General features: G+C 37.1%; 1 protein-coding gene across 4 annotated transcripts in view; it reads right to left on the reverse strand.

Moving 5' to 3' along the window:
• The window catches only part of AFF4 (ALF transcription elongation factor 4), an 85,131-nt gene that overhangs the window by 29,504 nt on the left and 28,673 nt on the right, over positions 1-26,954 (reverse strand). The window contains exons 2-8 of one of the 4 annotated variants that reach the window (XM_086411548.1): positions 26,697-26,788; positions 25,868-25,994; positions 21,924-22,718; positions 20,323-20,367; positions 15,967-16,053; positions 2,759-2,795; positions 992-1,040 (exon numbers count right to left, since the gene is read on the reverse strand). In XM_086411548.1, the coding sequence (XP_086267674.1) occupies positions 992-1,040; positions 2,759-2,795; positions 15,967-16,053; positions 20,323-20,367; positions 21,924-22,718; positions 25,868-25,990 (1,136 nt within the window). In that variant the 5' untranslated portion in view covers positions 25,991-25,994; positions 26,697-26,788. The remainder of the gene's footprint in view (positions 1-991; positions 1,041-2,758; positions 2,796-15,966; positions 16,054-20,322; positions 20,368-21,923; positions 22,719-25,867; positions 25,995-26,696; positions 26,789-26,954) is intronic. The other 3 variants (XM_086411547.1, XM_086411551.1, XM_086411550.1) reach the window with 3 other exon arrangements.

Below are 26,954 nucleotides of genomic sequence, written 5' to 3' on the forward strand. Positions count from 1 at the left end.
GTGCTTACTCTGAATTCTCTCAGCCCTTATGATTTAATAATGGCAGGTCAATGAACCTGTTTACACATATGAATATGTCAAAGCTTTTACCATACTGCTTAAGGTACTGGATGCTCTTGTTCCCTCAGAAACCAAAGTAATCTGCACATATATGGTAAGCTCCCATTGGTTTTCTGCACATGAATAAATATAATGAATAGGAATTTACATAATTTGAACTCTTCAACAGTCAGGTGAAATTTCTTGTATTCATGTATTTTCATTCTCACTCAATTCCCACTATGTTCAGCTGAAGAGGCTGAGGTTATCAGTACAGACTGTGGTTATACTGGTTATTCACTTTCTTTAGAATTTTGTTTCAATTACTGAATTAACTTGTGGTCTCAGGAATTCAGTAGTAAGTTCATTCTGTAAGTTGGAATTTATTATCATCCAATATACCACTCTACTACATTTTGATACATATTTCTGGGTCTACCTATAAAATAAAAGTAGGAAAACAACACGGACAGTATGAACTATGCTGCTTTAATATTCTAAATTTTGTGGTCAAATGGGGGGTTTTACTAAGAAGAATCCTGTATTTTTTTTACGTGTTTTTTTGTTTTTTTAAACAAACTAGCATCACAAACACTTCTGAAAGATAAGAAAAAAGTGTAATCATAGAGCAGGGGTATGTAAACTATGGCCCCACAAGCCAAATCTAGGCCTATTTTGTAAAAAGAAAGTTTTAACTGGAACATAACCACACCCATAGTCTCTGGCTGCTTTTATGGTACAACAGCAAAATTGAGTAGTTGAGACAGAAACCATCTGGACCCTAAAGTCTAATAAAATATTTCACTATGTGGTCCTTTACATAAAAGTTTGCCTACCCGTGCCTTAAAAGATTAAACACATATTTCTAAGTGTTCTAGATATCCAGATACTACAAGTTAGATTTTGAGCAAAAAAAAAGACAAACATTAAACTTATTAAGCAATAAACTTACGATTTAGACTGGTGTGCATTTGAAGTTTTAGAAGAAGGATTATATCTTTCTGGAGCAAAAAAGAATGCAGACATCAGCAACTATAGTATGGCTATTTATATTTTAAAATGTCTATCTATATAACCTCAAAGAAATAAAAACGATGGGATATAATTCTTCATCCATCAAATTGGTAACACTTTAATGTACATAATATGAAATATTGGTGGAAACAGGCATGTCACATGTTATGGGTAGGACTGTAAATTCATACAATCTTTCTGGAGGGCAATTTGATGATATTATCTTACCAATACTGTAAATGCACATATCCACTGACCTAGCAGTTAAAAGGAAATGAATTTACACTACATCTGGAGGAATACATACACACAAATAAACACTCACACAGTTTATTATAGCATGGTTTGCAACAGCAAAACTGGAAACCAATGCCCATCTACGGGGACTAGATAAATACATTAGGATAGTTTCAACAATATAACACATTTTTGTTTTTAAAAAGAATGAACTAGAGCTTTATACTGATATTAAAAAAAAAAGTGACAGTTAGTTGCTCAGTTGTGTCCGACTCTTCGTGACCCCATGGACTCTAGCCCACCAGGCTCCCCTGTCCATAGGGATTCACCAGGCAAGAATACTGGAGTGGGTGGTCATGCCCTCCTCCAGGGGATCTTCCCAACCCAGATTGGGAAGATCCCAATTGGTTGATTGATTGACCTGGTTGGTTGATTCCCAACCAGGGATCAAATCAACCTGGTTGGTTGATTCCCAACCAGGGATCAAAAACCCAGGTCTCCTGCCTTGCAGGCAGATTCTGTCTGAGCCACCAGGGAAGCCCATACTGATATAAAGACAGTTCTAAAATAAATTAAGTGAAAAACACAGGTAATAAAGAGTAGGTGCAGCTTATGGTCCCATTTGCCAATAGTTAGCTATGGGCAGAGAGAATGGGGGAAGAGGAGTAGAGGTAAGGAGATACTCTTAAAAGATTTTAAGAGAAAATGAATACTTTCTGGCCTACAGGTAGTTATTTACTATGTATCTATAATGCTGGGTCCTTTTTTCCTATCTGTAGCTTTAAGACAGAACAAAGAAATAGTTACATAAGATTTGTTAACCTTAAAAATGGACCTCTGCTTTAAGATCACTAAAGTCAACAAACTAAGGACTAAAAAAGCTCCACATTTTAATCTCTCTAAATAGCTTATTACCAGAGTAAATATACCTGAGAAGTTACTGCTCTTGGAAAAAGAACATTTTTTTTTTTTTTTTTTAGCGAGCTTTATGGTGAAGTCCCAACATTTGCAAGGTTCCTGACCTTACCACTACCAATTCATACAGCCATCAACTCGTGGAACCACAATGAAACTCCCCAAAGCTCTCTTCCCCTCAAGTTCTTCTGAGGCCAAGAGAGTGGAGGTAGACAGGGATTTTGTAGCAGACATCAGACTTTCCTCCCAGAGAAAAAGACCCAGAAAGAATAGAATGGCTCTTGGGGATATGAGGTGGCCATCAAATTGAACTCATGAGCTCTAAACTATTAGTTCAAATACTTAATAAAAATAGCTTATTTTGATACAGAGTGATTTATAATTCTTCATTTTTTAAGCTAAGATTCAGTTCAACCCATTACTAATCATCAGATCATAAATACTGGGATAAGATACACAAAAGAATTATTAAAGAAACATATGATGTGACCACGAGAAATGAATGTGAAATAAACAGCTTAATATAAAAACCAAGAGGAAAAGAAATACTCACTTTGTTCTCCAGGGCCAAAACTGGACTGCTGAGACTCCTGAGAAAAAGAGACATAAAATTATACAGTGACATTAAGACAAAAAGTTTCATTAGAGAAAAATACTTCACATTAAACTACTCAATTCCAACTAATTCAATGGAAGATTCTGTTGAGTTACTAAGAATGCATAAAAGACAAAAGCAAAAACAAAACAAAGACAAACAAAAAAAGAATGCATAAAAGAAAAAAAAAACACACCAAAAGAATTTAATGATTCCATCTGATCAACTTCACCAATTCAATGGTCAGTAGTAGAGCTTCCCAGAGCTTAATACAGAAAAGTACCAATCTATGTAACAGTCTTTCTTTTATCATTTGTTTTTAGCAGCATCCTTGGCACTCATATCCTAATTTAATTCTTGGTCTTAAGAAAATGTTATTTTTTAAAGAATACTAATAATGATATATTAAAGTGAAAATAGTTATGCAAATTATATATACTCAAAAGATACCACTATTATGGACTAGTAACCCCTTCACAGTTATTCCCATGTCATTTTACTCCCCCTCCCTGCTCTCAATATCTTATAATTAGCAACCTGAGGAAGAGATTTGCCATACTCATTTTACATACTTCTTTGTAAGCCCTATACTAGCACTGTGTCTGGCACTCAGCAAGCATCAGTAAAAAGAAAGCCAAAATGTCCAGGAAAGAAACTTTTCAAACTCAACTTTCAAGACGAGAACAGCTATTTCACAAGTGCAAGTTGTACATTTTTCTAGGTTAAGTCTGTGGTACACATTGCAGTACACTAAGATCACACAAACATCCCTATTCTCTTCAAAAGCTTACTTAAAAGTATAATCTTCTAAGAATGACAGAATTATCTGTGAAAGAGAAATCCAAACAGTATCAAAGCTAAAATATAGTTTTGCTGTTTAAAAATACTTTAAACCTACATCAACTGTCAACTGATTTTCAACAAGGGTGTGAAGACCATCCAACACAGAGAGAATACTCTTCAACAAAAGATGCTAGGACAAGTGAAGAGTCATACAGAATGAAGTCAGCTCCTTACCACAGACAACCTGGAATAGATCGAAGAGCTAAATCTAAGAGATAAAACTACAAACTCTTAGAAGAAAATGCAGTGCCAAATCTTAATAACCTTGGATTTGGCAAAGGATTCTTATATATGACACCAAAAGCACACGACATGAAAGAAATAGATAAATTGGATTTCATAAAAATTAAGAACTTTTGTGCTTCAAAGGATACCATCAAGAAAGCGAAAAGACAACATACAAACTGGGGAGAAAATATTTGCAAATCATATATCTGATAAGAGACTGGTATCTACAATATATAAAAAGCTGTTATAACTCAATGCTGAAAGTCAAGTAACCCAATGAAAAAACTGGGTAAAGGATCTGACTATACATTTTCCCAAGAAATGTGGCCAGAAAGCATATGAAAAGATGTTTGACTTCATTTGTTATTGGGAGGAAATACAAATCAAATTGACAATGAGATATCATTTCATACCCACTAAGATGACTAGAATCAAAAAGATAGATAACCGTAGTATTGATAAGAATGTGAAGAAACTGAAAGCCTAATGGGAAATACTAAATGGTACATCTAGCTGTTTTGGAAAGCATTCTGGCAGTTCCTCAGATAATTAAACATTAGAGTTACAACATGATCCAGCAATTCTGCCCCAGGTATAACCGAGCGAAATGAAAACATGTCCACACAAAAAATTGTGCCCAAAGGTTTACAGAAGTATTAGTCATAGTAGCCAAAAGCCCAAAACAACCCAAATTTCCATCAGCTGTTGTTGTGTTAGACACTCAGTCATGTCCGACTCTTTGTGACTCCGTAGACTGCAGCCCACCAGGCTCCTCTGTCCCTGGGATTCTTCAGGCAAGAATACTGGAATGGGTTGCCATTTCCTTCTCCAGGGGATCTTCCTGCCCCAGGGATCAAACTTGCACCTCTTGCATCTCCTGCATCACTAGGGAAGCCCTCCATCAGGTGATGAATGTAGAAACAAAATGATATATCTCTAAACAATGGATTATTATTTGACCATAAAAAAGAATGAAGGAACTGATACATGCTACAATCTGGAAGAACCTTGAATATTATGCAAAGAGAAAGAATCCAGTTGCAAGAGATATGCAATATATGATATGATTTCATTTACATGAAATGTCCAGAAAGGGGAAATCAATACAGAGGACATATTGGTTGGGTAGGACTGGGAGGGGAACAGAAGGAAAAAGGTTGATAGCTAAATGGTAGGGAGGTTCCTTTTGAGGTGATAAAAATGTTCTAAACATTAAAAAAAAGTTCTTTTTGGCCATGCCACATGGTTTGTGGGATCTTAGTTCCCAGACCTGGGATTGAATTCGGGCCCTTGTCAGTGAAAATGCAGGGTCCTAAGCATTGGATCACCACAGATTTCCCAAAATGTTTTAAAATTCACTGCTATAATGGCTGCACATATCTATAAACATGCTCAAAACCATTTAACTGTATACTCTGAATGGGTGATTTGCATGATATGTGAATTCTATTTCAACAAAGCTATTCTAAAAAAGTCTTTAAATACATCAGTGACCAAGAGGTCATTCCTGTGAATCTTATTAAAAATGAAAAGAAGGATTTCCCTGGTGGTCCAGTGGCTAGGACTCTGCGCCCCCAATATAGGGGGTCTGGGTTCAATCCCTGGTCAGGGAACTAGATCCTGCATGTCTCAACTATGACCCAGCACAGACAAACAAAACATTTATTTTTTTACATGAAAAGAATTCTCTACCCAGCCTTGAATGACTAATTGTCTTATACTCATTTACCTGGTAAATGGTCTAACAGTTTAATAACCTAAGCTTTTAAGTAGTCTCTTGATTCATTTTTCTCACCTCTGACAATAGTCAGTCAGCTAAGTGACCAAAAGCAACTGGAGGGACGTCCCTGGTGGTTCAGTGGTTAAGACTCCATGTTTCCAATGCAGGGGACATGAGTTTCGTCCCTGTTCGGGGAATTAAGATCTTATATGCCACACAGGTGGCCTAAAAAAACACAAAACCTATAAAATAAATAAGCAAATATGACTGGATTCTGTCTAGACCATTTACTTATATGCAACCCCCTCTCCTCTACATCTGTACTGCAAAGACGTAGATTCTCACGTTTCTTCATTTACAATGGTCATCTAATGGATCTTCCTGCAGCCTCTAGTTGACCTTTCTAAAGTCCAAGTCTTAGTATATATCATTAATACTCCCTTATTTTTCACAGAGCGTACAATGGCTCTTCCTTTTTCCTAAAGCTGAAACCCAAACTCCTTGATACACATTCACTCACATATCTAAGTACTGGAAAAACACAATAAGCAAAAACTGACATGGCCTTTGTCTTCATGGAACTTAATATCAATGAGTATTTTTGCAACTACTCATGCAAATCAAGATAAAATAGCAACTGTGTTAAGTACAACAAAGGGCAAATGCTTGCACAGTATTATAAAGTAATATAAAAATAACAATTATATTATTATTATGTGTGTGTGCATGCATGTGTACATGAGAAACAAACATACAGATACACATACACACATACACCCCTGACCAAGAAAATGAGCAAAGGCTTTCCTGAGTAGGTACTGCTCAGGAGGAAATTTGAAGGATATGTAGGAAGTAGACTGGGAAAGAATGAGAAACATAAGTGTTCAGGGTAGACAGAAAAGCATGTGTAAAGGCAAGAAAAAATAAGAGCATAGCTAGTATAAAGAACTTCTAGGCAGCCCATGAGAGGAAAAGGTATAGAAGGAAGAGGGTTAAGAAATTAAACTCAGGACCAGAGAGGCTAAATCACATAGCTGATTTTTATAACCATATTAAAGATTTGTGTGTGTGTGTGTGTGTGTGTGTGCAGTTTACTACGCTGAAGAATTATCCAAGTACATCTGCATACTGTGATGATTACTTTGGCTATTAAGTAGAGAACAGCTTTGAGAAATCTAGAGTGGAAGTAGATATTTTTGTCAGGAGATAACTTCAGTGGTGCAAATATGAGATGACCACAGCTTAAAGATACTGGTCTCCAAGCTTTTTTGATCATGTACTCCCCACCACTAAGACATTTTTGCATTTGTATCTCCCAAATATGTGTGTGCTCAGTTGCTCCTGACTTTTGTGGCCCATCAAGCTTCTCTGTCCATGGAATTTTCTAGGCAAGAATATTGAAATGGGTTGCCATTTGCATTATTAACTAGTATATATTATGCAAGACCAAAATATTAAAAATTTAAAGGGCTCGGATAAAATAATAGAGTAATTTTAAAATTGTATTTATCAATGGCAACAATGCTTTCCTTACATACACACAAAAGTACAGTCTGACACTAAAACTGGTTTGATAATTGTTCCACTGGGTATCACAAAGATACAGCTAGACAAATGGAAGAGATGCTATACTGACTAAATCATGATACCAAAATTTCAATCTTGCAGATTCATATGCAAAAGTTTCTGTTGAAATTTAGCTAATAAATTTCCAATGGTCACTGACACAAAACAATTTCTCAAGAAAATAAAAGGTTATGGTTTAGTATTTTTAGGAAATGGGTTCAAAACTCACTGAAGTTAGAAAATTCCGTTTCCAAGTCTTTAAAGCTTGCACATATGACAATCATCACAGTTTTTAACAACAATAAAAAATACAGGATTTCCCTGGTGGTTCAGTGGTTAAGAATCCACCTGCCAATGCAGGTGGCCCAGGTTTGATCCTTCGTCCAGGAAGATTTCACATGCAACGTAAGCCCCTATACCCTAGAGTCTGTGCTCCGCAAAAAGAGAAGCCACAGCAATATAATGAGAAATCCATGCACCACAACTAGAGAAAGTCTGTGTGCAGCAACAAAGACCTAGAGCAGCCATAAATAAATAACAATGGAAATACATAGTGATGACATTATTTTTAAAACACTGCCTTCCTAACTTGAGGCAGTTACTTTTTCATTCATTGTTAGGACATCACTTTTATTCTAAGAAGAGGGTTTATTTATTATTTTATTTTATTTTTTTTTGGTTTAATTTATTATTATCATTTTAAATATGCTATGAAAAGATCTGATCTATTTGGGACTTACATGTGAAAGAGAGGGAGGGGAAAGGGAAAAAGGAAGGATGGAGGGAAGGAGAAGAGGGTGGGAGGGACAGAAAGGAAGGGAAAGTGAAAGTGAAGTCATTCAGTCGTGCCCGACTCTTTGCAACCCCATGGACTGTAGCCCACCAGACTCCTCCATCCACGGAATTTTCTAGGCAAGAGTACTGGAGTGGGTTGCCATTTCCTTCTCCAGGGGATCTTCCTGACCCAGGGACTAAACCTGGGTCACTGCAGGTAGATGCTTTACCGTCTGAGCCACCAGGGATGTATCTAAATCACTTTTAAGTACACCAACTCTTACTGTCATTAAACAAATAATCAGTGACCTTCTGGGTTAATATAAAAAGCATTTGGGAGTGCCACATCGGTTCTCCATGAAGGAAGGGGGAGGAGAAATTATCTATACGTTAAGACTTAACTTTTCTCTGTTATATCTTTCTTTGAGTGGTACACACACAAAAATAGCTTTTCAAGTATTTTATAACTGAAGTTACCAGGAGCCTGGTAGCTCAGATGGTAAAGAATATGCTTGCAATGCAGAAGACCCAGGTTTGATCCCTGGGTCGGGAAGATTCCCTGGAGGAGGAAACGGCAACTCACTACAGTATTCTTGCCTGCAGAATTCCATGGACAGAGGAGCCTGCGGGCTACAATCCATGGGGTCTCAAAGAGTCAGACACCACTAAGGGACTAACACACACACACCTAACTGAAAAGAGAGGCAAACAATATCTTAAATTGATACTAGTACTAGAAGCACCTACACTTTCATTCATCTATATAGAGCTAACTTTGTACACTGCATGATTTATTCTAATACTTGATTCTTAAATCTTTAGTTTTGCTTTCTAAGTCTGTTTCAATAGTGTTTCCTGACAAAGGAATGCATTTTAGTCTGTTTTCTCTGTGCTCTCTTTGTACTGGATTTCAGTCATTTTCTTTGCAATAAAAAGACCAAGTTTTTAAACAAAGGGACAACACTGGGAGAAACAACAGAAGAAGTTTTTAATAAAATTTTATTAGACTTATGTTAAAGGTTGTACTGCTGCTGCTGCTATTAAGTCGCTTCAGTCATGTCCGACTCTGTGCGACCCCATAGACGGCAGCCCACCAGGCTCCCCCGTCCCTGGGATTCTCCAGGCAAGAACACTGGAGTGGGTTGCCATTTCCTTCTCCAATGCATGAAAGTGAAAAGTGAAAGTGAAGTCACTCAGTTGTGTCCTACTCTTCGAGACCCCATGGACTGCAGCCTACCAGGCTCCTCCATCCATGGGATTTTCCAGGCAAGAGTACTGGAGTGGGGTGCCATCGCCTTCTCCAAAAGGTTGTACTGAATACCACATAATTCAAAATGTCACTAACAAATTATGATGCTTTCATCATTTTATCAGTTACTATCTCAAGGTATATGCTATATACACCAAAAGCAAGATAAATGATAAAAATGCATGTCAAATTACTGCTGATAATCTGGATTTTTTCTTATTTTTTCTGCTTATGGCATCTCTGTTTCTACTATGCAGTGGCAGATAAAGAGCTCATATATGGAGAAGGACAATCTCAACTTTGCCATTTACTTGTTTGGTCAGAAAAGGATTTGTGTGTTATTTTCTTTTGATAGTTTCACTGCAGATATGTCTTTTAAGCCATTTGTGCATTGGTGAAGATTAGCTGAATTAAAATCAGTTAACACAATCCATATAATCTTAACAAAGCACACTTAAAACTGTAATATGCTACAGCTAGGAAGAACAAATGAACAAGAATAACTATCAACTTTTCCATATTGAAAAGACCTAAACTTCTCTTTGGATACCTCACATACCAAACATAAAATGTGATCATAAAATGTGAGGGTTTGATTCCTGTTCAGGGAACTTAAGATCCAGCATGTCCCGTGGTGGGGCCAAAAAAAAAGCAAAACCCTATAAAAGCAACCTAGCCAAAGCAACAATGAGTAAGTAGCTAACTGAGCTGTTTCAGAAAAATAAAAAATCTAAACACAGTTCAGTTCAGTTTGGTCGTGTCCAACTCTTTGTGACCCCATGGACTGTGTAGCAGGCCAGGTTTCCCTGTCCATCACCAACACCTGAAGCTTGATCAAACTGTCCATCAAGTCGGTGATGCCATCCAACCATCTCATCCTCTGTCATCCCCTTCTCCCCCTGGCTTCAATCCTTCCCATATCAGGGTCTTTTCTAATGAGTCTGTTTTTTTCATGAGGTGGCTGAAGTACTGGTGCTTCAGCATCAGTCCTTCCAATGAATACTCAGGACTGATTTCCTTTAGGATGGACTGGTTGGATATCCCTACAGTCCATGGGAATCTCAAGAGTCTTCTCCAATACCACAGTTGAAAAGCATCAATTCTTCAGTGCTCAGCTTTCTTTATGGCCCAACTCTTTGACCCATACATGACTACTGGAAAACCACAGCTTTGACTAGGTGGGCCTTTGTTGGTAAAATAATGTCTCTGCTTTTTAATATGCTGTCTAGGTTGGTCATAGCTTTTCTTCCAAGGAGCAAGCGTCTTTCAATTTCATGGCTGTAGTCACCATCTGCAGTGATTTTGGAACCCAAGAAAATAAAGTCTCTCACCGTTCCCATTGTTTTCATTGTTTACTCAGGTAAACAGAGTTACCTGAGTATATATTAATATATACATTATATTATATATAATATATATATATATATATATACCTGAGTATATATATTAATATATACATTAATAAACATTTACCGAATAGCTATTATGTGCCAGAAATTATTCTATTGGTACCATCTAAATGGCTCAGTGGTATATCTACAGCACCAAGAACACTGCCAGGGATTGTTCAAAACACACAGTTGAATATGAGTAAAGGTAGTCAAAAGCTTTAGTTCACTTCAAACTATTACTGGAAAATCTACCAACTTATCCCTAAGCACACTCATTCACTCTGCTTTCCCTCCTGTGAAAAAGAATGACATAATTGTGCTCTGTGTGTGCATGCTCAGGCACTTCAGTTGTGTCCAACTCTTTGTGACCATATGGACACTATATAGCCCACCAGGCTCCTCTGTCCATGGGATGTTCCAGGCAAGAATACTGGAGTTGGTCGCCATGCTGTCCTCCAGGGCATCGTCCTGACTCAGGGACCTCCTGAATTGCAGGTGGATTTTTTCCCTTCTAAGCCAGCTGGGAAGTTCTAATTGCGCTCCAAGGCAAATATTCTCTATGCTATGCTATGTTATGCTAAGTCACTGCAGTCGTGTCCGACTCTGTGTGACCCCATAGACGGCAGCCACCAGGCTCCCCCGTCCCTGGGATTCTCCAGGCAAGAACACTGGAGTGGGTTGCTATTTCCTTCTCCAATGCATGAAAGTGAAAAGTGAAAGCGAAGTCGCTCAGTCATGTCCGACTCTTTGTGACCCCATGGACTGCAGCCTACCAGGCTCCTCCGTCCATGGGATTTTCCAGGCAAGAGTACTGGAGTCGGGTGCCACTGCCTTCTCTTGGGCACAAATTTCAATTCCTCTTGTGAAGATTTCCTAAAATTACCTTCTTTCTTTCCCACTTATCGCTTGCTTTTCCTATTTTTAACAAAATCACTTTCATCAGCATATAAATATGATAAAATGCCCTCATCTTATAAAAAGTACTCCCCAGGCAATATCATCATACCTTTTTTTGGCACCACCACATTTCTCTGCTCCCTTCTACACAAAATAAAATCTCCGTTTATATAATCACTGCCTTTAATACCTTTTTAGCCCACTGCAACCTTCTCTTGCCCTCATCTTTGTAACTAAAAATGTCACCAATAAAGAATACATTCTCAAAATTTCCCTGGTGGTCCAGAGGTTCAGAATCCCCCTTGCAAAGCAGTGGACATGGGTTCGATCCCTGGTCAGGGAACTAAGATCCCTCATGCTGCATGGCAACTAAGCCAACTGAGCCCATGTGCTGCAACTACTAGCCCCCCACTCCCACCACAATTAAGAGAGTCCAAGCACTGCATGTTGAAACAAAGGTCCCATGTGCCACAACTAAGACCAGATGCAGTCAAATGAATAAAAATTTAAAAAAGAATCCTCTGTCAAATACTATATGATATCACTTACATGTAAATGCTAAAGCATGACACAAATGAACTTATCTGTGAAACAGGAACCAAATCACAGACATAAAGAACAGCATTGTGGTTGCCAAGGGGGAGGGGGCAGGAGAGGGATGGACTGGGAGTTTGGGATTAGCAGATACAAACTATTATAAACAGAATGGATAAACAACAAGGTCCTACTGTATAGCATAGGGAACTATATTCAATATCACATGATAAACCATATGGAAAAGAATATGAAGATGAATGTATATAAAACTGAATCACTTTGAACTGTAGCCCATCAGACTCCTCTGTCCATGAAATTTCCTAGGCAAGAATACCAGAGTAGGTTGCCATTTCCCCCCTGGAAAATCCTCAGATACTTGAAAATAAAACTACATGCTTCTAAATAACCCATGGCTCTAAGAAGAAGTCACAGAAGAAATTAGGGAAATATTTTGCACTGAGTGATAATAAAAACACAATATATCACAATTTGTGAGATACATTTTAAAAAAGGGCTTAGAGGGAAACTGATAGTTTTAAACATTTAAAACAAGAAATGTTTATAATCTATGATCTAAGCTTCCAAATTCATAAATCAGAAGAAAAGCAAATAAAACCCAAAATAGGCAGAAAGAAGAAAATAATCACAATAAAAGCAAAAATCAAAGAAATAGAAAACTGAAACAGCTAAAGGATGGTTCTTGGAACCGACAATATAACTGATAAATGACTAGCTAGACAGATCAAGGAAAACAAAAAGAGAAACTACAAATAATCAGTAGCAGGGGAAAGAGAACTTTACTATAGATCTTACAGACATTATAGAATAAGTATAGCTTATTAATGACACTGGGCCAATAAATCTGACTGAAAAGAAAAAAATTACCAAAACTGACATAAGAAATAGAAAATTTGAATAGCTTTATATTTAATAAAGAAATAATAAATTTAATTTGTAATTTTAAATCTTCCAGTCGAGAATACTAGGGGTACAGTTAGCTTCACTGTTGAGTTATATTAAACACACAAGGAAGAATTAATGTTAATATTTCACAAACTATTTCAGAAAATAAAGATGAAGGGAACATTTCCTTGCTCCTTTTAAGAAGGACAGCACTATCCTGATATCAGACCAAAGACATTATTAGAAAGAAAGAAAAAAGAAACCTATCAACTCTGGCATCACTACACCCCCGCCCCCCCAAGGCAAAGGTGAAAAATCTGAACTAATATTTCAAAAAGAAGAATGGCCAATAAGCTCATAAAGAGGTTCAGTGTCATTAGACATCAGGGAAATACAAATTAAAACCAGTATGAGATACTGCTGCTGCTAAGTCACTTCAGTCGTGTCCGACTCTGTGTGACCCCATAGACGGCAGCCCACCAGGCTCCCCCGATCCTGGGATTCTCCAGGCAAGAACACTGGAATGGGTTGCCATTTCCTTCTCCAAATGAGATACTGCTAATGCCCAATAAAATGGTAGAAACTAAAAAGAATGACAATACCAAATGTAAGATGTTAAACAAATGAAATCAGTCCTGAATACTCATTGGAAGGACTGATGCTGAAGCTGAAACTCCCAACACTTTGGCTACCTGATACAAAGAACTGACTCACTAGAAAAGACTCTGATGATGGGAAAGATTGAAGGTGGGAGGAGAAGGGGATGACAGAGGATGAGATGGTTGGATGGCATCACTGACTCAATGGACATGAGTTTCAGTAAGCTCTGAGAGTTGGGGATGGACAGGGAAGCCTGGTGTGCTGCAGTCCATGGGGTTGCAAAGAGTCAGACATGACTGAGCGACTGAACTGAACTGAAAACAAATGAAACTATTATACAGGACCAGGAAATGGGAGTGGATAAGGTAGGAGTGTGGTACAACCAATTTAGCACGCACTTGATACACAATCCAGAAATTCTACTTTTTTCTGTATGACTCAGTATACCCGTAAGAAAAGACAATACAAGTTCACACAAAGAATTGTTAGTCAATGTTTATAAATACTCAATTCTTAATAGGTCAAATCTAGAAACAACTCAATGTTTATCAACAGGTGAATGAATAAATAAATTTTGGTATTTTTATACAATGGAAATAAAAATAAACTATGAATATAAAGAAAAACATTACTGATACATTCAAGAACATGGAAGAATTCCAAAAGTATATACTGAGCAGAAGAATGCAAATATATATGCCAAAAATATATATACATTGTATGGATTACATTTATATGAAATTCAAGAGAAAGCAAAACTTACCTATAGTGACATAGAACAGATAGCAATTGTGCGGGGCCAGTGGTGGGGTGAGGTGGACTGGAAAGGAACTTGAGGGAACTTTGTGGGTTGAAGGAAATGTTCTAATTCTTAATTAACATGGTGCTTATAAAGGTGCATATGTCTATCAAAACTCAGGCTGTATATTATATGTGCATTTTTTATGTGTAAACATAGCTGACTTAAAAAGTAAAAGAGTGGTATGACACACATACATGCAGAGAGTTTTCTCTCTACCTCGTATCACTCACAAAAATAAATGGAGCTAAATATAAACAAAGGAAATAAAACTACAATCACATTAAAAGAAAAATGAGAAGTTATGATCCTGGAGATGGAAAAACCTTCTTTAACAAGACATTAAAGAGTAAAAGCTTTATACAAGAGAAAGATAAATTTATTCATCAAACAAAATCTTTTAGACCATAAAACTTAAATGGGCACTAAGTGGGAGAAACATTTGCAGTATGTGGAACAAATTATTCAAATCTAGAATTCAAACAAAACAACATGAAACAAAAACAGAAATTTTCTTAAAACTCATTAGGCAAAAGGTATAGCCCCAAGGGCAGAAGAAATAGGCCAATTAATCCACATAGACATTAAATGGATGACAAATCTGTAAAGATGATGAACCTCCCCAGCAATCTAGGAAATAGAATACTATTTCCTACTCAAAAGATTGGTGCTTAAAATAATAAATAGCAGTGTGCATGTAAGGAATAAAAGGAAATACAAGTGCAGGTATTGACTAGCACAATTACCACAGAGGGAATTTGAGAGTATATACTAACTATATACTCTCAATATTCAACAATCTTATTTCTTGCTTTTTACACAAAAGAAACTCATATGCACACAAGAAGGCATGAATAAAAGTTATCCACTATAGCAATGTTTATAGAAATGAAAACTTGGCAACAAGATAAATATCAAAGGGAAATGGCTAAATAAATTTAAATTAAGATATAAAATGGATGCAATTAAAAGAACTGAATACCTCTATATGTAATATATTATATATAATAACATGAGAAAGTATCTAAGATCTATTGCTGACTGATTAAAAATACAGAATAATATATCTATACAGAAATTAAATGAGAAAATGTTTATATGTAATGATTCCATTATATGTACATATAAATGCATTTGAAAAGACTTGTAAACGTATGCATGAAGTAGCTCTGGTAAGATGGAGGAGGCAGAATATGGAGAAGGCTATTATTAGGGGTCCTTCTTACATTATTGTCATAAGTATAAATTAATGTTTAAAAAAACAAATCTGTTGATTTTAGATGAGCCTGGAATTATTGTCTGAAGAACCATTACCACAGACTGTAAGTACGGTTGTTGCATCCTCTGGAAACCCTCACCATCTGTGAGGCCAAGAATATCACAATAGTTCACAATAAACAGTGATGACCGCTAGGTCTCTATCACAAGTTGCCTTCAAAGATTTTCCAAGTTTCTCTCAATCTAAGTCAATCTCAATTCTAAGGTCTAGTTTTATTTTCTTCATAGTAATTATCACTATCTGAAGTTACCTATTCATTCACTTATTTGTTATCTATCTCCCACTAAAATGGGAATGGCAAGATAATTCTGAATTCACATGATTTTAGTCAAGCCATTTAGAGTTTTCTTACAGTATAAAGACACATTTTATTTACTTACCTTAGTTGGAAAAGGAAATTTGGAAGGTTCTGTTTTGCATGGTGTATGAATAGCCGTTAGAGGGGGAGGCCATGAATGCGTCATCTCCTGAAATGTAATTATTACAGTTTGTTTTCAAGCAGGTCAAGGATAAAAATTACACAGCTAAAAACCAGATCTGTATTATAAATGCTGGTTTTGTGACTGCTCCTCCGAAGGTGTACATATTTAATTAATAATATTAATTAAGCACAATGTGCGCAAGGCACTATGGGGTAGGTAACAGGAAGACAGTTTACACTCTGACTTCAAAGAGGTTAGAGTTAAGGTGATAAGGCCTGTGAATAGTTATAGAAATCAGCCTGTAACCAAATACAGGGCACATAGTAAAATGCTATTAAGGAAGAGCTTACTATGGGAGTGGGAAAGGGGGATAACAATAAGAAAAGAAGCCAGCTTTTACTGTGTACCTTTAATGGGCCAGATACTGTGCTATTTTACCTCTGTTACTCAGCTAGTAGTCATAATGACATTATGAGGTAGATACCATTATTATCCTGACTCTATGTAGGATAAAACTGAAGCACAGAGATAAAGCTATTTACTCAAAGTCATATGCTTAGTTAGTAAAGGACACAGAATTTGATCCTGGGTAGTCTCTCTACAGAGTCCATTCACTGATCTGAAATTTTGGTCAAGTGGAGAAAATCAGAAGAAAGGTATCAAATGCACACATAGAGGAAGACACACAAGTAAGACAACATGTCTGATTTCATTCAATGCCTTCTGTCTAATCATATGCCAAATATGTCCAAGCGGAAGTTTGGATACAATCACAATGTATATGTTAGAGATGCAGGAAACAGAGAGGTATCAGACCCAGAATAAGGAAGAAGTATTTTATCTCTGGCATGTAGTTCAAAGCCAGCCATCAAGTAGATTGAGAAAATACAATGAATTAAAGGTGGTATGACCTTTAGGAATTTATCCTATAGCTATACCCACACAGTTATGTAAAGATACATGTTTAAGGGATTCACTCTAAAAAAATGAAAACAACCTAAACATCAACAACACAGGATTAATTAAATTACCAGACACTCATACAATGGAACACCAAGCAAACAGAAAAATGAGAAAGTTACCTTCTGAAATGACCACTGTTAAATGCCAAATACAAATCAGTGTATGTCCTCATAAATGTTTATTTATGGAAAAATCTCTCAGAGATAGTTAACCTTTGGACAACAGAACGACTGAAGGAAGAAGAGAAAAGAACACTTGATACAGCTTCTACCACTTGAATCTCTTGAAACAGTCACCTGCACTCAGCTTGCTCTTTATCCTCTTACAATGCTTTATGTTTTTAATAGTATTTCACTTTCTGAAGTAATTGTATATAGTTGATTATTTCCTACATTGTGCTTGAAAATGCCAGCTCAAAGGGTGCAACACTAACACTATTATCACCACAATATCCCTGGTGCTTGACACACAGTAGGTCCACAGTAAGTTCTGAATTAATAAATCATTTCTTACAATAAATATATTACTTTTAGACTAAAAAACCCTTTTTATTTCCTTTAAGTTTATGATGAGGTTCCCAGAAAAAATATGACTACAATTATGAAGAAAACACAAAGGCAATGTGAACCTGCGCTTCCTTCTATGCTGCACATAGGGAGGGAAAAGAAACAGAAACTTACATGCCCCAGGCTTTCATTGTTGGCATTTTACACCTTAAACACCAAAATCCCCTCAATAAAAAATCCATTTAACTCCCTACTGTCAAATGACTGAGCATCTATTACACCCAAGGCCATGTGCCAAGTCATATATATATACATAAAATATATAATAAATGGCTTCCCTCGTGGCTCAGCTGGTAAAGAATCTGCCTGCAGTGCGGGAGACCTGGGTTTGATCCCTGGGTTGGGAAGACCCCCTGGAGAAGGGAAAGGCTACCCACTCCAGTATTCTGGCCTGGAGAATTCCATGGACTATATAGTCCATGGGGTTGCAAAGAGTCGGACATGACTGAGCGACTTTCACTCAATATAATAAATGGTTGGTAGTATCACAGAAATAATTAAATACAAGAAAATCTTAAGATTTCTTTCAGGTATTAACGTGCCATACATTTCTGAGGATTTAAGAGTAAAGATATATGCTCCCTTAGACTTTTTATGTACATGGCAACTGAAAAATGAAAGCAATGAGTCATCATTGTGGTCTGATGACCTGATTCGGGGGGAAGAGGATTTCAGTGGGATTCTAAGAAAAAAACAGAATCTGTATATAACTGAAGAGGAAGGAGAAACACATTCCATGAAAGTTTACAGAGATGAAAGAATACGAAAGGCTATGGCTTAGGGAAATCAGTTTGGGAAAAGTGGTCAATCTGTAGTGCGAGAGGCTGAAACTGGCCTGTACACAGACTAACATTTAAAATGTTAAATTTGCACCCTATTCTTTTTAGGGGCCTTAGAGAGCCTGAAAACTTCTTAGAAGGAAATTATGAAGACAAAGGATTAAAGCAAAGAATATGACAGCAATACAGAAGACAGATGAGCAGGGAGACTCCAGACAGAAAGTCAGAGTGAGGACTGTATATTACAATTACTAAAGCTCAAAGTGGCAGAAATGGAAACAAAGGAACAAACATTTTCAAGAAATTTTCAAAGTCTTGCATGTAGTTTTGTGGTTAAAAAAAACATGAGAGAAAAAAGTGAAAGATAATTGGGATTCTACAATTAGCCAGGAAGAACAATGATACTACTAATAGAAGTTAAGTCTGATAAATATGGCTTCAGACATATCTGAAGAGGCAGGGAGAAACCCAAACAGAGACCCACCTAAGAAGCAATCAAGAGACAAAACCCGAAACCCAAAGGAGGCCTAGACAGGAGAGAAAGACTGAATAGCTGTCTTAACAGCTGAAGTCCAAAGGATGGAGGAAATTTTCATCAAAGAAAAAGAAGAGAGGAGCACTGGCTTAAAAAATGAACTCAAGTTTAAGAGATAAGAGAGGACACAAGCTTTCCCAAAGGGCAACTTTGGAATGTTGAGAATGCCAGACAAGAAAAGGTGTGTAGAAAATAAAAACAACGTAACAGTCAAGGAAGAAAAAAATGGTGTTTCCAGAAGGAAAAAATAAAAATTCTTTAAAACAGCAGCAACAGTAGAGAACTCAAATGAAGCCTCTAATGGCATGGGAGGTAATGACCTTGGAGAAACAAGTTCAGGAGAACGGCGGAGGTAAAAGAGATTTTAGTAGGCTAAAGGAAGGACAGGGAAGCCTGGTGTGCTGCAGTCCATGGGGTCTCAAAGAGTCGAACACAACTTAGTGGCTGAAAAACAACAAAAGAAAAGAAGGAGAAAAATAAGTGGCAGCAGCCAATGCAAGCAGTCTTTCAAAAATATACACAGTGAAGGGGACTTCCCTGGTGGTGCAGTGGATAAGAGTCTGCCTGCCAAAATGCAGGGGACATAGGTTTAATTCTGATCTGAGAAGGTCCCAGATACCTCGCAGCAACTAAGCCCAACTACTGAGCCTACACTCTAGAGCTGCAACTACTGAAGCCCACGCGCCCTAGAACCTGTGCTCTGCAACAAGAGAAGCCCATGCACCAAACCAGAGAGTAGCGTCCACTCGCCACAACTACAGAAAGCCTGTGCAAAGCAACAAAGACCCAGCGCTGTCAAAAATAAATAAAAATTTTTAAAAATACATACAGTGAAATACAAGTACAGACACAAAAATTCAGGTGTACACAAAAAGTACAATTAATATGTGACTGATGGTTTTTGTCTATTGAGGCAAAAACAGGTTTTTTTCTAACAGACAACATTTTCTTTTCCCAACAGAAGAATGTACTCTTTAGTCATGTGTCAAGTTTAAACATATTCCATTAAACACTCAAAATGTATAGTATTCAGAGAAGACTTTTTACGTATATCTGACCAGTATATACAGATGAACTACAAAGCAAGCTATTTTCAACACAATGGTTTGATAACTACTGAGATTTTTAAGCATTTCAAATTATTAACTGATAAACCTAAGAAGGTATAGTTATATTTGGCTTCTTCCTCTTTTCAAAGCAAACTGTTAAGACCAGAATTTGTTTTTACTTACAAACAAAACCCCCAGCTTTTTGAGGGCAAAGAGTAAACAAACCAAGTAGTTCAGAACTTAAGTATGAATATAAACAGAAAAGAGTCAGTTATTTTTGATGGACACAATCAGGTTATACATGTAATCAGTCTGCTGCAGCTTCAGATACTTTGTGACATACAGGGAGGAGGAGGAGAAGAGGGTAGCAGAGCATCATAATTAAAGAGACAAGCTATTTAAAAAAAAAACCAAAAACTTACTTTAAGAATTTCATCCACACAACTCACATCCCCAGAAGCAGATGCCTAAAAAAAGAGGAAAAGAAACACATATTAGGTCTAAAGTCATTTCTTATTAGGTTTTTATCATTTGTTGTATAGATTTAACATTATTAGAAATAAAACTAACATTAAAGATATATTTGGTATCCCACTACTCAAAGCCAGAACACTAATTAGAATCTTTGGACTAATTTCCTTAACTACATAATTTCAAGCACTAAAAAATTTTAATCACTAAACTGTACATAATTGGAAATTAAAAAGAAAGTTTTCCAAGAAATCTTATCTTGCTTATACTTGGATTAGAAATCAACTTTTAAAATGTAGTTTTTTCAGCTGAACAAGATGTCAAAATTTAAGTCGATTTATATACAAAATATACTATGATACTGAGATCATCATTTCACATAAACTAACAACAGAGTAAAACCAGTATTATTGAAAGATTAGCTGTCTGGAACACAATGGACATTTTATATAATATTTCTTAAATCATGAAAGTTAAGTTTATTCTGAAGCACAAACAACAATTGAGTTATGGTGAAGTCTAGCTCTAAGGATCACATTATAATGTGTAAAGAAAGAACAAATCACCACTTTACTCTTCTCTTGAGAGGAGTAATTAGATGACAAATGCCAGGAACAATGCATTTCCCAAGGCCACAAGAAAGATTTTTAAATGTCCTCAAAACATCATTTTACCTATCCCCCATCCCTTCCTCCACTGTTTTAAGCTATGAGCTGTAATTTTCAGCTACTGATATGGTTTAAAAATTTTATTGCAAAGACTAGATTAAAGGATAAAATTTCAGCTATTTCACAAAGAATGCTCATTATTCTGAATAGAATGTTTTGGTACATAGTTCTAAATACCTTAAATTTCAACCCACCGCTATCCCTGGAGCAGTCGCCGCAAACCTTTAAGTGTACCCAGAGAAAAGGATCATGGCATCCAAATCATAAACATTACCATCTCCATGCAACCAAAAAAGTCTCAACATTTACCACAATGAACCATGGCCACATCTTATTGATGAGTATTGTAATGAGAAGTAATTTTTTTAAAACAAAAGAAACAAAATGTATTATCCCATAAAATCAAAATGAGGAAACCTAAGGTATTGAGAGATCATGTTTTAGTTCTATAACTTAAAAAAACATTTTTTTAATTTATTTATTTTAATTGGAGGCACCAATACAGTATACTAATGCATATGTATATGGAATTTAGAAAGACGGTAATGATAACCTTGTATGTGAGAGAACAAAAGAGACACAGATGTATAGAACAGTCTTTTGGACTCTGTGGGAGAGGGAGAGGGTGGGATGATTTGGGAGAATGGCATAGTTCTAAAACTGACTTGTCATTTTAATATTTGAAAACAATGAATGACCTTTTTTCTACTGCTCAAGAGAAGTGTCTAAGAGCTCTATGGATTCACTTGGGAGTCAATCACAAGTTTTTCCTTAAACTTTTACATTCCTTACTGTTAAGACAAAGACTTCAAGTTCAATCATAATTTTAGGGTGAATTGCTTCATATAGTTACAATATTAAAAAGCTCTACATGTGTGACTTACATCCAATGGTTGGGAAGGTATTTTCAGCTTGGTGAGATGTGCTTTACTGCTGGGCTTCAGTTCAGTCATGCTGTTGCCATGAGACTGGCTGCTGTAGTGTTCAGAGGACAGCTTTGGTTCCATGGACTCCTGTCCATCCATGGGCCGCACATAGGCAGTGGGTTTCTGTAGCATTGAGCTGGACTTTGACATCAATGAAGGTGGGAAAGACTGATTTGAGTGCTGCCCACTTGAAAAAGGTACACGGGAAGGAGAATCCCAGTTTGCATCAGGGTCCCGAGGTGATTTGGAACGCTGATGTTCTTTGCTATGGTGATCATTCCCATGAGACCTGGAATGACTGGAGCTTAATGAAGAAACAGCCTGGGGTTTTCCAGGGCTGGAAGAGCGTGATTTGGAGTGTTCTGATCCATGCTGGCCTTTTTTTCGGCTACTGCTCCCACCACTGCTGTATGAGTCACGGTCATGTCTCTGGCCACTACTATTAGTGCCACCACTGGCACCTGCACTGGCCCGCTGGCTACTGTGTCCACTCTGTAAGCCCGAGGACCTTTTCTGAGACTGAGAAGTGCTGGGTGCAGGTCCTACTGGAGTCCATTTGCTACTCTGATGAGAGCTCCCATGTCTCTGTTCAAAGAAATTTGGGTTAGATTTTTCATCTGCTGTCGGTGGTACTGTAGGCTTGGGAATTGCAACAAGCTTTGGTATAGATCTGTCTCCTATGAAATCCTTCATTTCATCGTAGTTTCCAAGCATACTCTGAATACGACTTGACAGCTTATCTTCTTTGCTAGTCTAAAAAAAATAAAATAAAATAAAACTATAAAATTAGCATAACTAGAAATAAAAGATGCTTCCAAACTAACTTCACAAACTTTAAATGGAAAGGGACTTTTCCAAAAGGAGGTCTCATCTCATATGTTAAGGTTAAGATCTCAAAGCAAACTCCAAATACATATTTTTTTATGATGAAAAAGAAAATTCACTGTAAGTGAAAAACCTTCATGTTAAAACAATAATATTCTAGAGGACACTGAGAAATATATATACAATAGACTATAGGAGATCTTTTAAAAATCCAAATTTCACTAATAAATATACTGGAACAGTAGTAAAAATATTTTGAAGAGCAGGAAAAGTAATTATGCCTTTATGTAATTAAGTTCCATATCAGCAGATTAGCCAATACTCATACTTTTGGCAGTCAAGGAAAACAACATATTCCTTACATTCAATGTTACAGTTAGAAGCAGAAGTAAAAAGGTGAATGAAACAAGCTATATATACTTAATTATCTTTTTTTAATTAATAATTCCTTCTGTTACTGGAACACATCAAGTTAATAAAAGTCAACAACAAATTAAGCATGGAAAATCCAGTGATAAATTTTTAAATTTTGGCTATTAATCGTGACCATCAAGTCCTCCAACTTTTGAAGTCAAAAGTGTATACTCTTGAGTTTCAAAAATTATTTTTGAATAATAAGATCCAAGATGTCTACAAGCTTTAGGACTCTTTTATATTCATATATATGAAAGAAAAAAGTTGACTGATTACATAAAAAGGAAATCAAGACTGAAAAACAAACAGAAGACCCGGAACCACCAGTATTTATTCTGAGGTTGGTATGAATCAGTAAGGACTTTAGATTATATGAAAATCAGTCTAAGAGGTAAATGTATAGCAATTTATTGACAATATCAAGGTCAGAAATCAAACCCTATTCATTGGATATTTACATACTACACACCATACTACAAAATAAAATGGTAGTATGAGTCAAAGAGGGAGAAGGCAATGGCACCCCACTCCAGTACTCTTGCCTGGAAAATCCCATGGACAGAGGAGCCTGGTAGGCTGCAGTCCATGGGGTCACGAAGAGTAGGACACGACTGAGCAACTTCACTTTCCCTTTACACTTTCATGCACTGGAGAAGGAAATGGAGACCCACTCCAGTGTTCTTGCCTGGAGAATCCCAGGGACGGGGGAGCCTGGTGGGCTGCCGTCTATGAGGTCACACAGAGTCGGACACAACTGAAGCGACTTAGCAGTAGCAGCATGAGTCAAAGATTCTGGACCAAACTCCAGTTCTTTTCAAAATGTCTTTAATTCCAAAGTATTGTGTTATAAATGATGTCAGTCTAACTGCCCTTCATTGGACAAATCTTAAAAAGCTCTGAATAAATGGCTACTTATAGATCTCACAAACGGTTTCTACAAACACCAAATGTTGTAAGAGTAAACCCAGGATATGCTGTTAATTTGTGTTTCATGAGAAAAAAATCTAACACACTTTCAACATCATACTATGAAGCCAACAATGATCACTGGTGCTGTAATACATACTATTATAGCTATTCCACACAATATAAGCCTTTAAATTATAGTAATACTTCCAATGAAAGTGTTAGAAAGTATGAATGTGTTAGTCACTCAATTGTGTCCAACTCTTTGTAACTCCATGGACTGTAGACCGTCAAACTCCTCTGTCCATGGAATTTTCCTGGAGTGGGTACTGGAGTGGGTAGCCATTCCCTTCTCCAGGGGATCTTCCTGACCCAGGGATCAAACCTGCATCTGCTGCACTGCAGGCAGGTTCTTTACCACTAAGCCATCAGGAAGGAGAAGGCAATGGCAACCCAGTCCAGTACTCTTGCCTGGAAAATCCCATGGACGGAGGAGCCTGGTAGGCTGCAGTCCATGGGGTTGCTGAGAGTCGAGCAGTCGAGCACGACTGAGGGACTTCACTTTCACTTTTCACTTTCATGCACTGGAGAAGGAGATGGCACCCCACTCCAGTGTTCTTGCCTGGAGAATCCTGGGGATGGGGGAGCCTGGTGGGCTGCCATCTATGGGGTCGCACAGAGTTGGACATGACTGAAGTGACTTAGCAGCAGCAGCAGCAAGCCATCAGGAAAGCTTACTTCCAATGAAATCCAAAGCCAAATCAAATATAAGAGAAACATTTGTGGCCACTACAGTTACTTTAAAATCATCAGGTTCAGTTTGGGTTGGATCCCTGGGTCTGGAAGATCCCCTGGAGGAAGGCATGGCAACCCACCCCAGTATTCTTGCCAGGAAAATTCTATGGACAGAGGAGCCTAGAGGGCTATAGTCCATAGGGTCACAAAGAATTGGATATTACTGAAGCAACTGAGCATGCACACATGCAAATCAAGTATAACAATGGTTTTTTAAAACAGGCAATTAGTTCAACTTATTGAACACCTCTGACATTATGCTTTAATCTAAATTTGACATTGTTAATTAAGCATTACACATATAAAAAGGAAATCAGAGAATCTAGTATATGATAACAGAAAAAGAACCAGACTGATAATGAAAATACTTTTATTCAAATATACTGAAACTTGATAAACTAGTAAGCAAATGGCAAGAAATAGGGAAAAACAAAAGAATTTATGAAATATTTCTCTTTGACTCATGTTATATCCAAACATCCAAGGAAACAGCAGATGATGTGTATTGATAAAGAAAATTTTAATTTAGTTCAAGGCTCAGAAAGGTAAAATGCCTGCCAAGGGCTAGTGGTAGAGTTAGGAATAATGATAGGAATGTTTGAGCTAACCCATACTTAAGGAGTTAGAGGACAGAGATGGGATGGTGGTGGGGTGAAGGGTTGTAAGGATTTTAGGGCACTAGTGATGTTATATTTCTTGATTTGGGTATTAATTATGTGAGGTTGCTCATATGGTGAATGAAAATTCTTTCACCTACAACACTTACTTTGTGTACTTTTCTGTACATATGTTATACAGCGATGAAAAATTTATACCAAAGAAGTACATTCTATTATGAGGAAACGAAAAATGTTAAAGGGCATAACATAGTAACTCTTTCTAATATAAAAACTCAAGTTTAAACATTTTAAAAGCAAAATATGTTACATTATGGGGGAAAAAACATTCAAAGGACAACTTACAACTTTGTATGGCTCAGCAAAGAGAGGAGAGCTAGGTGGGAAGGCGTCGTCGCCCTGCTGAATTTCCTGATTCCGCCTTTCCCGTTCTTTCATACGCAGCACATTCCGGTCTTCACGGTTCATGTTGCTATGAAGAGAAACACAACCTTTACATCACACAAAAAAAGGAAAAATTAAATGTTCTGTACTCATTTTGTCAGTTTAACGCTTCAATCGGATATTCCCTTTTAACTTTCAAGTGATAACAGGCATTAGTACTGAAGTTGGGTTTTGGCAAGGGTTATTATCTACTAAATAAGAGGACTTCCCTGGTGGCTCAGACGGTAAAGCATTTGCCTACAATGCGGGAGACCTGGGTTCAATCCCTGGGTCAGGAAGATCTCCTGGAGAAGGAAATGGCAACCCACTCCAGTATTCTGGCCTGGAAAATCCCATGGGTGGAGGAGCCTGGTAGGCTACAGTCCATGGGGTCACAAAGAGTCGGACACGACTGAGCAACTTCATGTTCACGTTGTCTACTAAAAACAGTGTCTTCCCACAACTATCCAGACAGGAAACACTGGCCCAGGATATTAGTTAGGATCCACCCCATTTAAACACTTAGCCTTATCAATTTTTTAAGTTTTCTGCTAGCTAAAAGTCAGCTAAAACTTACGTATTCAGAGGGAAAGTAGTACTTAAACCCATAATTCTTAGTTATTTCCTATAAGCCTTCTGTGGCTTCTTCTTCAGAAATCTAACTATTCTTTGTCATTAGAAGCATACAACCCACTCCTACCTACCACCCCCTCCCCCCAGGGTCCAATGCTTTTCTCTACTTTCCATCTACCTTATCTTGATTTCTTTTTGTCCCAAACACAGCTTCCTTGGTGTCCATCCTTATGGCAGTTTGATCTCAGCTTTGCTGTTGCTCTAGATTCCCTAAAAAACGACATTTCTGCTCTAAATACATTAATATTTCAATTAACACCTCAATAAATGCCAAAACTGAGGCTTTCAGCAGCAGAATCTACAATTAACTTGGGTTAGTAACAGTAGTTGAAATTTTACAGAAAAAGTCTTTTGGGAGAAGGGGTAAATGAGGGTG

Source organism: Bos grunniens, chromosome 7 (assembly GCF_055505025.1).
Source record: "Bos grunniens cultivar Pamir isolate PY7600 chromosome 7, Bosgru_T2T1.0, whole genome shotgun sequence".
Classification (NCBI taxonomy): Eukaryota; Metazoa; Chordata; class Mammalia; order Artiodactyla; family Bovidae; genus Bos; species Bos grunniens.